Genomic DNA, 13,764 nt, shown 5'->3' on the forward strand with positions numbered 1-13,764 from the left:
GAGACTTAGCAGATGCTGGTGTAAGGACTTACATAGAGACTTAGCAGATGCTGGTGTAAGGACTTACATAGAGACTTAGCAGATGCTGGTGTAAGGACTTACATAGAGACTTAGCAGATGCTGGTGTAAGGACTTACATAGAGACTTAGCAGATGCTGGTGTAAGGACTTACATAGAGACTTAGCAGATGCTGGTGTAAGGACTTATATAGAGACTTAGCAGATGCTGGTATAAGGACTTACATAGAGACTTAGCAGATGCTGGTGTAAGGACTTACAAAGAGACTTAGCAGATGCTGGTGTAAGGACTTACTTAGCAGATGCTGGTGTAAGGACTTACATAGAGACTTAGCAGATGCTGGTGTAAGGACTTACATAGAGACTTAGCAGATGCTGGTGTAAGGACTAACATAGAGACTTAGCAGATGCTGGTGTAAGGACTTACAAAGAGACATAGCAGATGCTGGTGTAAGGACTAACATAGAGACTTAGCAGATGCTGGTGTAAGGACTTACAGTGAGACTTAGCAGATGCTGGTGTAAGGACTTACATAGAGACTTAGCAGATGCTGGTGTAAGGACTTACAAAGAGACTTAGCAGATGCTGGTGTAAGGACTTACATAGAGACTTAGCAGATGCTGGTGTAAGGACTTACATAGAGACTTAGCAGATGCTGGTGTAAGGACTTACAGTGAGACTTAGCAGATGCTGGTGTAAGGACTTACAAAGAGACTTAGCAGATGCTGGTGTAAGGACTTACATAGAGACTTAGCAGATGCTGGTGTAAGGACTTACATAGAGACTTAGCAGATGCTGGTGTAAGGACTTACATAGAGACTTAGCAGATGCCGGTGTAAGGACTTACATAGAGACTTAGCAGATGCCGGTGTAAGGACTTACAAAGAGACTTAGCAGATGCCGGTGTAAGGACTTACATAGAGACTTAGCAGATGCCGGTGTAAGGACTTACATAGAGACTTAGCAGATGCCGGTGTAAGGACTTACATAGAGACTTAGCAGATGCCGGTGTAAGGACTTACATAGAGACTTAGCAGATGCTGGTGTAAGGACTTACAGAGAGACTTAGCAGATGCTGGTGTAAGGACTTACAAAGAGACTTAGTAGATGCTGGTGTAAGGACTTAGCAGATGCTGGTGTAAGGACTTACAAAGAGACTTAGTAGATGCTGGTGTAAGGACTTACAGTGAGACTTAGCAGATGCTGGTGTAAGGACTTACATAGAGACTTAGCAGATGCTGGTGTAAGGACTTACATAGAGACTTAGCAGATGCTGGTGTAAGGACTTACATAGAGACTTAGCAGATGCTGGTGTAAGGACTTACATAGAGACTTAGCAGATGCTGGTGTAAGGACTTACTTAGCAGTTGCTGGTGTAAGGACTTACTTAGCAGATGCTGGTGTAAGGACTTCCATAGAGACTTAGCAGATGCTGGTGTAAGGACTAACATAGAGACTTAGCAGATGTTGGTGTAAGGACTTACAGTGAGACTTAGCAGATGCTGGTATAAGGACTTACATAGAGACTTAGCAGATGCTGGTATAAGGACTAACATAGAGACTTAGCAGATGCTGGTGTAAGGACTTATATAGAGACTTAGCAGATGCTGGTATAAGGACTTACATAGAGACTTAGCAGATGCTGGTGTAAGGACTTACATAGAGACTTAGCAGATGCTGGTGTAAGGACTTACATAGAGACTTAGCAGATGCTGGTCTAAGGACTTACATAGAGACCTAGCCGATGCTGGTTTAAGGACTTACATAGAGACTTAGCTGATGCTGGTGTAAGGACTTACAGTGAGACTTAGCAGATGCTGGTGTAAGGACTTACATAGAGACTTAGCAGATGCTGGTGTAAGGACTTACATAGAGACTTAGCAGATGCTGGTGTAAGGACTTACATAGAGACTTAGCAGATGCTGGTGTAAGGACTTACATAGAGACTTAGCAAATGCTGGTGTAAGGACTTACATAGAGACTTAGCAGATGCTGGTGTAAGGACTTACATAGAGACTTAGCAGATGCTGGTGTAAGGACTTACAAAGAGACTTAGCAGATGCTGGTGTAAGGACTTACAAAGAGACTTAGCAGATGCTGGTGTAAGGACTTACATAGAGACTTAGCAGATGCTGGTGTAAGGACTTACAAAGAGACTTAGTAGATGCTGGTGTAAGGACTTACAAAGAGACATAAGGTCTGGTGGTTACTGACCATACTTCATCAGTGGAGTGCAAGGGATAAATTTACTAAAAGTCGATTTTAATCAATTAAAAATTGATGAACATCGATGTGTTTCAGGGCCTAAGTCACACACGTACTAAAAGACATTTTTTGATATTGATTTTTAAGTGTTAGTAAATGTGCGATTTAGCTCATTAAACACAACATCAATATTGATCTATTTAGATAGATTTTTAATCGATTAAAATTGACCATTAGTAAATTTACCAGCAGGTTTTTAGAAAACTGTGAAAAACTGCATGAAGACATAAAAACACCTTACAATAACTAAAGGAAAACTCCTGTAAAACAAGTTATTGCAGCTATGGTGGTCAGGGCTGGGTATGAAATACCGGCCGGTATTTAAGATTGCCGCCAGTTCAAATCCCAACAATGGCATCTAGATGCATGAAGATCCCAACAGTGGAAAATATCCTAATCCCCCCCCCCTCTCTCCCTCCCCCTAAATCTCCCTTAGTGGTGCCTAACCCTAACCTCCCCCCGGGTGATGCCTAACCCTAACTTCCCCCGGGTGATGCCTAACCCTAACCTCCCCCCGGGTGGTGCCTAACCCTAACCTCCCCCAGGTGATGCCTAACCTCCCCCGGGTGGTGCCTAACCCTAACCTCCCCCAGGGTGATGCCTAACCCTAACCTCCCCCGGGTGATGCCTAACCCTAACCTCCCCCGGGTGGTGACTAACCCTAACCTCCCCCCGGGTGATGCCTAACCCTAACCTGCCCCCGGGTGGTGCCTAACCCTAACCTCCCCCCGGGTGGTGTCTAACCCTAACCTCCCCCCGGGTGGTGTCTAACCCTAACCTCCCCCCGGGTGATGCCTAACCCTAACCTCCCCCCGGGTGGTGTCTAACCCTAACCTCCCCCCGGGTGATGCCTAACCCTAACCTCCCCCTGGTGGTGACTAACCCTAACCTCCCCCGGGTGATGCCTAACCCTAACCTCCCCCGGGTAATGCATTTCGGCATCGGGCTAAAGATAGGTGTTGGGATTTCAACGCCTATCTTTAATCCCTAGTCAGGCTTTCGCTGCCGGTATTCCGACGGCCGGCATCCCAGCCGCCGGGGTAAATGAACTACATCTCGGTGGTCATATTACTTATTAATAAAATGAAATAATCTAATGTATTTTTAATTATACTAAAACAAAACAAGACACAGCAAAAAACCAAAACAATGATTACCACGGTAAATGCAATGCACTGACAGTAAAAGTACAGATACTGTATATATCCGTAATGCTGCCCCTGTGTATGCTACTCATGTATAGTATAGAACATAATAAATCTCACAACTAATTACATTCCGCACTACTGCCTGCGAGACACTGCAGCCTCCAGCCGCCCTTAACTGGGATTCACAGATCCAGTCCTGCCGTTCTAACCAGGCATTTCCGCTGTTCTTCTCACAGTAGTTTCAAATATATTAATTTTTTCTTAATAATAAATTCAACTTTGTCACTGTAAAGAGCCGCCTGGCAGTGAGACGAGCCTCTAATCTACAGGGGGGTGGGGGGCTTTGTGTCAATTTATTCCACAATATATCTCCACAATGTGATTATATCCTTAGTACAGAGGTGCAGCAGTTCCTAACTGTTCCGTCGCATTAAAAGATACTTTTCTTTATGGCATAACATCTCGTCTGTCGCAGTCCCGCACTCCTATCTACCACTCCGGGGATTAATAAATCTCCCAGCTCCTTCCTAGAAGAGTTACAGAACCTGATATGATTCATGTAGAAGAGTTTGGCGTTTGTCTTGGCGTGCGCTCACGGAATGAATCCCTCCTTTTGCGGCTGTAAATGATTGTTCTCTTCCTTCGTAAATTCCATTCAAACACAAAACCCCATTTAATTTGCCCTTTTATTCAATTACCTCCTTCTGTTTAAATAAATCATGTCCCTGGTATAAATCCGTCTTAGGGAATAAAGCCTTTCTGCGCACACAATAGACTCCCATTCACAGTCTCCGGGTTTTTTGAAAAGATGGAAATGGCTGGTGTTAAATATAACTTCTGCAATTCAAAGCAAGAGGCCCATAATTCTCTGTGTTCCGATGATAGGAAGACTTTATGCCAGTTATCGGCAATGATATTAGCCGGAGGCACGACGCTTGCTGAATTGTAATAGTGCGCTTTAGAAAATAGAAGCCCGCCGCATTTAGTGACAAGGGAGGGATTAATGTAAAGTTCAGCAAGAGTAGTGGAAAGCTGATGCCGTCTTTCTACCAGGAGGCTTTAGTAAATGACCCCCCCCCCACCCTCCTTTTGCTGTGCAAATGTAGGTTTCTTTACATTTCTTTAGTGCATATAGGCCCTCATTCAGAGCCGTATGCTCTGAGCAGAGCGCACGCTCTGAATGAGGGCCGCCCTCCATAATTATGGAGCGTCCTCCTGGACGCTCGTATAGCTGTGGGTCACCACCCACAGCCTATACGAGCGTGCAGTTTGATGGCCGTGATGGTCTTGACCATCGCGACCATCGCCACTGCGAGCCGGAGCCTGCGGTTGAGATTTTCAACTGCAAGGCCCTTAGTGATTTTGGCTCTATCAGAGCCAAAATCACTCCTACTGACATCACTAGTGATGTCAGTGGGCTGGCTTCTGACGGTAGGCGTTCCCTTGGGAACGCCCCCATCAGGGAGGCACGCCCCCGGCACGCCCACCAAAGGGGGCGTGCTGTCAATCAACATCGACAGCACGCCCCCTTTGATCAGACACAACGAGCGAAGGAAAGTCCTTCGCTCGTCGCATCTGGCGCATGCGCACGACGGAGCTCCCGCCGTCATGCGCAGTGCACAACATCGACCCACTTGCGAGCGGACAGCCGCTTGCGAGTGGGTCTGAATCAGGCCCATAGTGTGACTTATGGGTGACCAATAGCCCGGCACTTGCTGTTATAAAGGGGTCTATTTACTAATCAGTGTTAGGAGACAGAGTAAAGAGTGATAAGGTGCCAGCCAATCAGCTCCCAACTGTCATCTCACAGGCTGTGTATGAAAAATGACAGTTTGGGAGCTGATTGGCTGGTACCTTATCAGTTTCTTATCACTTTTCACTAACACTGCTTAGTAAATAGACCCCAAAGTGTATTTTTGTTGTGGGTTGCGCTCTCCTCCTAAAGGACTCTGCTGCCTGCCCTACTGGGTCTTGTGACACCATCTTACCGGATGGGTCCAAAGTTTAAAGAGAAAGTTGTACAGCTGCAAATGGTTTGGGTTTACTTTAAAGTGAGTTGTATTTGATGCCGTCCTTATTTATTTATTTTTTTACGTCACCAAATTATCTCGTCCCCTTCCCTCCTATATGGTCGGTAAATGTTTGACATATTTTAATTCCAACGCTGATATCTGTCGTAATTTCATTATTATGTTTTGCAGTATTAAGCAAAGTTTTCTAGGGGTCCTAAAAACACGGCATAAACTTCTGGCGCTATTACTGTATGAAAAAAAATGGCAATTGTACTTATATAAGCACATAGTACAGTATATGCAAAATTGTAATTAAATTGTAATGAAAAGCAGATGTGTCCTAATGGTAATGTGGAAACGCGCCTATCTTAGTACAATAAAAAAAAAAAAAAGAATAAGAACTGTGCTATGAAAAATACAGTATAGTGCTTTAATATGAATTGGAAAAATTAGATCACATATATACAATTATAAAAAATAAAAAAAACATTTATTTACACACAATTATTTAACTAAAATATGAAACACTGTGTAGAGAGCTGATAAAATAAAGTAACAATGTCAGCCTGCATAACCCTCAATATACTGTACGGAGGCCGCAGTTTCCAGCATCCTATAAACCTCAATATCAAGTTTATTTTATTTCCCTTTCTAGAGATCCAACTCCTGACCCCAAACTTGTTAGATCACTGCAATTATCCCCTACTCTGTCAGTGACGGATTCGGTATGAAATACAGACGGAGGAGATGCCGGCTGTCAGTTCACTGACAGCGACATCCTGATGGTTGTAATCCCGACAGGGGAACGGTGAGTACTGTCCCCTGTCCTATTTACCCACTGACCCTCCTTTCTTGTACCCTCATACTAACCCTCCCTACCCCGCACCCTAATTCGGTAAGTGCCTAACCCACCCCCCTAGTGCCTAACGCTAACCCCCCCTTGTCTGGAGCCTAACCCTAACCTCCCCCCCCCTCTGGCAGCCTAACCCTGTCCCCCTGGGGTGCCTAAACCTAACCCTCCCCCCGCGGCTAATACTTACCTTTCAGTGGCGTATCTATAATGGGTGCAGTGTGTGTGGGGCCCCTGGGTCCAGGGGGGCCCCGCACCGCACACCCTGCACCCATATTAGTTTAAACCTACCTTTCCGTGGTCCCGCGTCGGGTGTCAGCGCTGCTCAGAACACCGGAAAATGGCCGATACGGCCATTTTTCTGGTGTTCTGCGCATGCACAGTAGATTCCGGGCACACTCTAGTGTAAATGCCACGTCAGTCGGCTGCCGGCCACCGGTGAGAGAGGAGGGGTCCCCGCATGGGGAGTTCACACGGTCCCCCTCCTCTCTTAAAACGCCTCTGTTACCTTGCCCCCAGTCTCCTTACGATCGGGGTCCCGGCTGCCGGTAATCCAACGTCGGCATCCCCAGTCATGTCAGGATTCCGGCGCCAGTGTTCTCTCGGTGATCGGGATTCAGGCGCCAGGATTTCAGCAGTCGGCATCCCGATCTTAGGGATTTTAACCGCGTCCCCTCAATGACTGTTGTTTTTTGAGGCACAAAAAGGTTTTATACTGAGAGTGGTTCTGGAAGTTCTCTGTGAAGGATTAAAGACGATCAGAGTCTGTAGTAGGAGATCCCAAATTACCAGTAGTAGCGGGTTTTTGTGCGTCAGATGGGCTCCTTTATCTCCGGGATAATGTCTACAATTTCCTTTAGTGTATGTATAATACGGAATGGGTATGAATGGGTTCGATTACCGTCAGCGGCAGCCCGACAGCGCTGGAAATCCTCAAATTTTATCTATGTTATTGCATAGGGGCTCGTGCAGTGTGAGTTGCTCACACTTTAAATAAGGCTGCTGCCTGCGACATTATCGCAAGCAATAAGATACTGTAATGTAAGCTGTTAGAGTATATGTCAGCATTTAACTATAGTTAGGTCGGTGTATATTTCCTAAAGTGCAGGTTTTTGTGGAGATGTTGCCCATAGCAACCAATCAGATTCTACTTACCATTTAACTAGTACCTTCTAGAAGATAATAGTTAGAATCTAATTGGTTGCTATAGGTAACATCTCCACTGTAGTAAATATACCCCTTTTTAGAGCCTCATCATGAAAAATATCTCATTTCATTAAATACTACCCGTGGGCAATATTAACAGCCACATTTGCGACTTTTACGGAAAAAAACAATAACACTGTGCGCAGCGGCTATGGTGGTTTGCTGTACTGTACATCTGCGGCTTTATAGCGCGGTACGCCTGTCGGGGCTCTCTATACTGTAGTACCATCTCCATACAATGCTAGTGTATTCCGTTCCGAGTTGTTCATCAGTGGAGCACTGGCCACCCAGTGGGTAAGCTGTGTATTGCATGCCATGGATTCAGTTGCGTCTCACTGCGCCCTTCCACAGTATTTCATAACGCGACTACGACGCTTGTATAACGCGACGTGAGCAACAACGAGGGAGGATTCATCTGTGCTGCTCTTATATTACTCCATTGAACTGGCTCAATTTTTTAAAACAGTTGCCACCAGAATGGGATGCGTATTGTACACTAGCCAGCAGAATGTGGGGGGGACCAGGTTCTGTTTTTTCAGGTTGTAGTTACACAAAGGACCTTGGCTTCTGCCTGTCTCATTGTGTAAAGGCCCCCATACATCGGAGATTGATTGCAGCAATTGTGCAATTTGCAATCGATTGTGTATAAAAATCTTTCCCTTTCTCAATCGATTGCAGAATTGCCACAATCGATTGAAAAAGGGAAAGATTTTTATACACAATCGATTGCAAATTGCACGATTGCTGCAATCAATTGCTCATGTATGGGGGCCTTAAACTACACAGGGCATGAGTCAGGGGTGCACGTAACAAGCCGATGTTCACATAGTTGGGCGATTATTTGCAACTACACATGTGTGGAAAGTTCTGGAAAGCCCTTATAATCACGTGTCACATGTAAGTGTCGATGGTACACGGATGGTGGCGTATTAAGAATCACCAGCAGTGTCACAGAGTGCAGACACGTAAGAAGTAGCCTCCCATGCTCTCAGCGCTTCCCCATGTGTTCCTATGACAGTGTCTCGGAGTGACCGGCCAGTTCGCGTTTGCACTGTAAACGTTTATTTTACCAAACCAGTCCAGGTTGAGAGCGGTCTGGGGCTGGTTATGGACTTGGGAGGGGGACATTTGCTTTTGTAAATGTAACACTTTCAAAGCTTTTCAACCTAACAAAGCCTGCACCGGTCATGCTGGTCTGTGCAGTGCTTCTGATTGGACGGGTTTGCCGTAGTTTTGAAAGTTTTAATTTGCAGTCGGTTTTGAACTGACAGATCGGCATTGATAGCTGCAAACACCGACTGACATGGACATTGGGTTTCAATTGACACTGAAACCTGACGGACGATAAATAGTCATTTTATTTTGACAGCTACACGCCGGCCTTGTACGTCAATTCTGGTTTAGCTCCGAAACTGACGGTTAGTAAATTTTACCCCTGTGAAAAGCGGTGGCAGTTTAACCGGTAATTCAAATACGGTTTGGAGCCAGTGGTGTCGCAGCAACTAAACTGACTGCCGTTTTCAGCTTTTTGACCTGCGTCAAAGGAATCAGTAAGATTTACCACCCGGCCGCATGGCCGGCGGTTCAAATCCCGACAGCGGAAGCCCGGAAGGGGTGAAGATCCCAAAGCTACAAAAGGTAAGTATTAACTAACCTTTTTTGACCCCCTAACCCTCCTTTAGGGGTGCCTAACCCTCACCACCCCCCCAAGTGCCTAAACCAAACCCCCCCCCTTCCCCTAAACCTAAGTCTCCAAGGAGGGTGCCTAACCCTAACCTCCCTCTTCCCCTAGCCTAACCCTAACCTCCCAGGGGGGGTTGCCTAACCTGAAGTCCCCACCGGGAACCCCTAACCTAACCCTCCCCCCCTGGCGGCTGTCCGTGCCCAGCTTACCTTCGATCGGCAAGCCAGGTGTTGGGCTCCCGACGTAGGTCTAATGACAGGTGTTGGGATTCGATGCCTGTCATTTGTACCTTGCCAGGATTAGACAGTCGGGAAGTTGGCGGTCGGTATTGCGACCGTTGGCTTCCTGTCTGCATCCTGCGTCAAAAGATACAGTGGTAATACTGTCCTTTTTCCCAGAGCTGCTGTGGAATATCAGCTTAATGATGAACAACTTTACACTCACGGCTCATATAGGAATAGGTTCAATTTGTCTGTTTAGTTGTCCTTAATTCGCTGTTTATAGTGAACATTGTTACCGCTATGTCACTTTCCTGAGGAGAAATATCTTTGTGCCACATTCCGAAGATGAGATCTTGCTGTAATAGATGGAAGCGCGTCGCTGTAATGGTTCCTGCTCGCTGTCGTTCTATTATATTAGCTGTATTTCTTGTACTCGGGAGAGCAGTGAGTGCAGGTGCTGTCTATTACAGCACACGGGAAGCTCTCGCCATTATCTTGGCATGCAGGCTGTAAAACCCAGCAGCGGGAACATCAGGGGCTTGTAATTGGGCAGATGTTGTACTTGACGTGGAAGAGCTTTAAATGCCTGTAAAAGCTTCACTCTCAGCCTGCGAGCCGGAATTGCTGGGACGTTATCAGCGAGATACGGTATAATGTAGTCCGGCTTTCCTATAAAATGAGAAAGGCTGAGATAAAATACTTGTGTGATTTATACTCTTCCAGGTTCTGTAAAACAATAACACAGAGAAAGTCATGCTGTGCTCTATAACCCAGGGTTATGTATCTTGAAGGATCTTTAATGCGCACCTGTAGCCTATAGGCAGACATCACGAGTTGCAAGCTATGTCGATGTCGGACCCACACCCGTACATCAGGGGAGGGGCTTTTACTATCATTAGCATAAAGTCGCAGACGCCACTACTGCAGAGATAATAAAGTGGTCGCAGCCGCGTGCAACGCAGAATCCGCCCCTTTGTGTAGTAGTCCCGAGAAACCAGACTATCCATATTCTGGGAACTAATGACACGACAGGCGTAAGGCACGATGTGCCTCAGTAATGTCATTGCTTCTTAGTGAATTGATCAGTGGAAGATCGTCTCCACCCATAAAATGGCTGCCTCCCACAAAATGGCTGCCTCCGCTGCATGTAGCCCATATCTGACAACTTTTGCTTTTTATCTGGACTGATTTGTCTTGTTTTTAAACATAATACATGAAAGCGCTATTTAAATTCTCTGGGCCCTGATTCGGGCCCAGATGGAGTTGCATGTCATGTTTTTTTTTAGCAAACTGCGCACGCACCACAATCATCACGCTACGAGCGATTCCTAGTCGTACAAGTCTCAATTGCTTTTCACCGACAGCTGATTGGGCGTCACTGGGTGGCAACGGCGTGTTAACACATATAGAGTTGCATCCTATTCTGAGTGGCACGTATGGAAAATGCACGCCATTATGTATCTTCTGGGCCAAGAATGGGTTTATATGTAAGTGCCATTACTAGTGTTGATGTCAGCTCTAAAATCGCATAGTTGCGGACAACTCAGAATACGGACAGATAGCTGCATAGGAATTGCGCTGTAGGCAGTGAATTGTGACCGCATTACACTACACTACTACTATTTAATTGATTTATAGACATGAAAATTATAAATAAGAAAGTTCGACTTGGTAGTTGCAGATAATTGTACTAATGATCATCCTCCAGCTCCCGCAGGCCTCTGATCTCATTCCCTGTTGCTCCTTCTCTAGATTGATCAGGACAAGAAGCAGGTGACTGTGGAGGCCGGGATCCTCCTGACGGATCTGAATGAGGTGCTGAATAACAACGGGATGGCCTTGTCCAAGTAAGTCTCTGCAATTCCCCATTACAGTCGGTAATCACCTTATCGCTGACATGTTAATGCTGTAACCAGTATGATAGATAGAGAACCATGTATACAGTACCATTGTATTAAAAATTGAATGTACTGTATGTGAAAGCAGAAAACTGTCTTTGTTGAAGCAGCGTCATAAGAGATGGGTAAATGTTTCCAATCCGTAACAGAAATTAGATGTGTGTGTTACCCTTATTCAGTGTAAAGAAGGTGTTCAAGGGTTGTTCATTTCCCCTGGTTTCAATGTTGGGGAATCTTTATTAAATGTATGTACAGTATGTATCTGATCGGTATCATCTATAAACACACATGAATCAGGTCCCGGCCATTTGTGTATCACAGCATAACTCAAAAGCGATCCATGATTAAGTGCACAGCAGTCAGCAAATCTAGGACAAATAGAGAACAATTGACCCACAACTGTGCATCCAGTTACTATTGATATAAACAAATAATGTATGATAAATAATGATTACATGACACACACGGCATTGCACTGCGATGTATCAGGAGGAAACCCCTTTCTCCAGCACAAAGTTATAATTTATATAATGCAGAGAGAAAGAGAACTGACAGCAGTAGCCTCTCTCCCTAGCCCAGCACACAGCATGACAGCAGCAGCCTCTCTCCCTAGCCCAGCACACAGTGTGACAGCAGCAGCCTCTCTCCCTAGCCCGGCACACAGCATGACAGCAGCAGCCTCTCTCCCTAGCCCAGCACACAGCATGACAGCAGCAGCCTCTCTCCCTAGCCCAGCACACAGCATGACAGCAGCAGTTTCTCTCCCTAGCCCAGCACACAGCATGACAGCAGCAGCCTCTCTACCTAGCACAGCACACAGCATGACAGTAGCAGCCTCTCTCCCTAGCACAGCACACAGCATGACAGCAGCAGCCTCTCTCCCTAGCCCAGCACACAGCGTGACAGCAGCAGCCTCTCTCCCTAGCCCGGCACACAGCGTGACAGCAGCAGCCTCTCTCCCTAGCCTGGCACACAGCGTGACAGCAGCAGCCTCTCTCCCTAGCCCGGCACACAGCGTGACAGCAGCAGCCTCTCTCCCTAGCCCGGCACACAGCGTGACAGCAGCAGCCTCTCTCCCTAGCACGGCACATAGCGTGACAGTAGCAGCCTCTCTCCCTAGCCCGGCACACAGCGTGACAGCAGCAGCCTCTCTCCCTAGCCCGGCACACAGCGTGACAGCAGAAGCCTCTCTCCCTTGCCCGGCACACAGCATGACAGCAGCAGCCTCTCTCCCTAGCCCGGCACACAGCGTGACAGCAGCAGTCTCTCTCCCTAGCCCAGCACACAGTGTGACAGTAGCAGCCTCTCTCCCTAGCCCAGCACACAGCGTGACAGCAGCAGCCTCTCTCCCTAGCCCAGCACACAGCGTAACAGCAGCAGTCTATCTCCCTAGCCCAGCACACAGCGTGACAGCAGCAGCCTCTCTCCCTAGCCCAGCACACAGCCTGACAGCAGCAGCCTCTCTCCCTAGCCCAGCACACAGCCTGACAGCAGCAGCCTCTCTCCCTAGCCCAGCACACAGCATGACAGCAGCAGCCTCTCTCCCTAGCCCAGCACACAGCGTGACAGCAGCAGCCTCTCTCCCTAGCCCAACACACAGCGAGACAGCAGCAGCCTCTCTCCCTAGCCCAGCACACAGCATGACAGCAGCAGCCTCTCTCCCTAGCTAAGCACACAGCATGACAGCAGCAGCCTCTCTCCCTAGCCCAGCACACAGCATGACAGCAGCAGCCTCTCTCCCTAGCCCAGCACACAGCATGACAGCAGCCTCTCTCCCTAGCCCAGCACACAGCATGACAGCGGCAGCCTCTCTCACTAGCCCAGCACACAGCATGACAGCAGCAGCCTCTCTCCCTAGCCCAGCACAGAGCATGACAGCAGCAGCCTCTCTCCCTAGCCCAGCACACAGCATGATAGCAGCCTCTCTCCCTAGCTCAGCACACAGCGTGACAGCAGCAGCCTCTCTCCCTAGCCCAGCACACAGCGTGACAGCAGCAGCCTCTCTCCCTAGCCCAGCACACAGCGTGACAGCAGCAGTCTCTCTCCCTAGCCCAGCACACAGCATGACAGCAGCAGACTCTCTCCCTAGCCCAGCACGCAGTGTGACAGCAGCAGCCTCTCTCCCTAGCCCAGCACACAGCTTGACAGCAGCAGCCTCTCTCCCTAGCCCAGCACACAGCGTGACAGCAGCAGCCTCTCTCCCTAGCCCAGCACACAGCGTGACAGCAGCAGCCTCTCTCCCTAGCCCAGCACACAGCGTGACAGCAGCAGCCTCTCTCCCTAGCCCAGCACACAGCGTGACAGCAGCAGCCTCTCTCTCTAGCCCAGCACACAGCGTGACAGCAGCAACCCTCTCTCCCTAGCCCAGCACACAGCATGACAGCAGCAGCCTCTCTCCCTAGCCCAGCACACAGCGTGACAGCAGCCTCTCTCCCTAGCCCAGCACCCAGCGTGACAGCAGCC

The 13,764-nt window shown here is 47.8% G+C and overlaps 1 protein-coding gene across 2 annotated transcripts in view; it reads left to right on the forward strand.

The window, feature by feature from the left end:
* LOC148442495 (L-gulonolactone oxidase-like) overlaps positions 1-13,764 on the forward strand; it is a 367,708-nt gene that overhangs the window by 46,047 nt on the left and 307,897 nt on the right. For both annotated transcript variants that reach the window (XM_088463888.1, XM_088463887.1), the window contains exon 4: positions 11,156-11,250. In XM_088463888.1, the coding sequence (XP_088320014.1) occupies positions 11,156-11,250 (95 nt within the window). The remainder of the gene's footprint in view (positions 1-11,155; positions 11,251-13,764) is intronic.

This window comes from Taudactylus pleione, unplaced genomic scaffold, assembly GCF_031769625.1.
Source record: "Taudactylus pleione unplaced genomic scaffold, aTauple2 ptg001494l, whole genome shotgun sequence".
In the NCBI taxonomy this organism is placed as follows: Eukaryota; Metazoa; Chordata; class Amphibia; order Anura; family Myobatrachidae; genus Taudactylus; species Taudactylus pleione.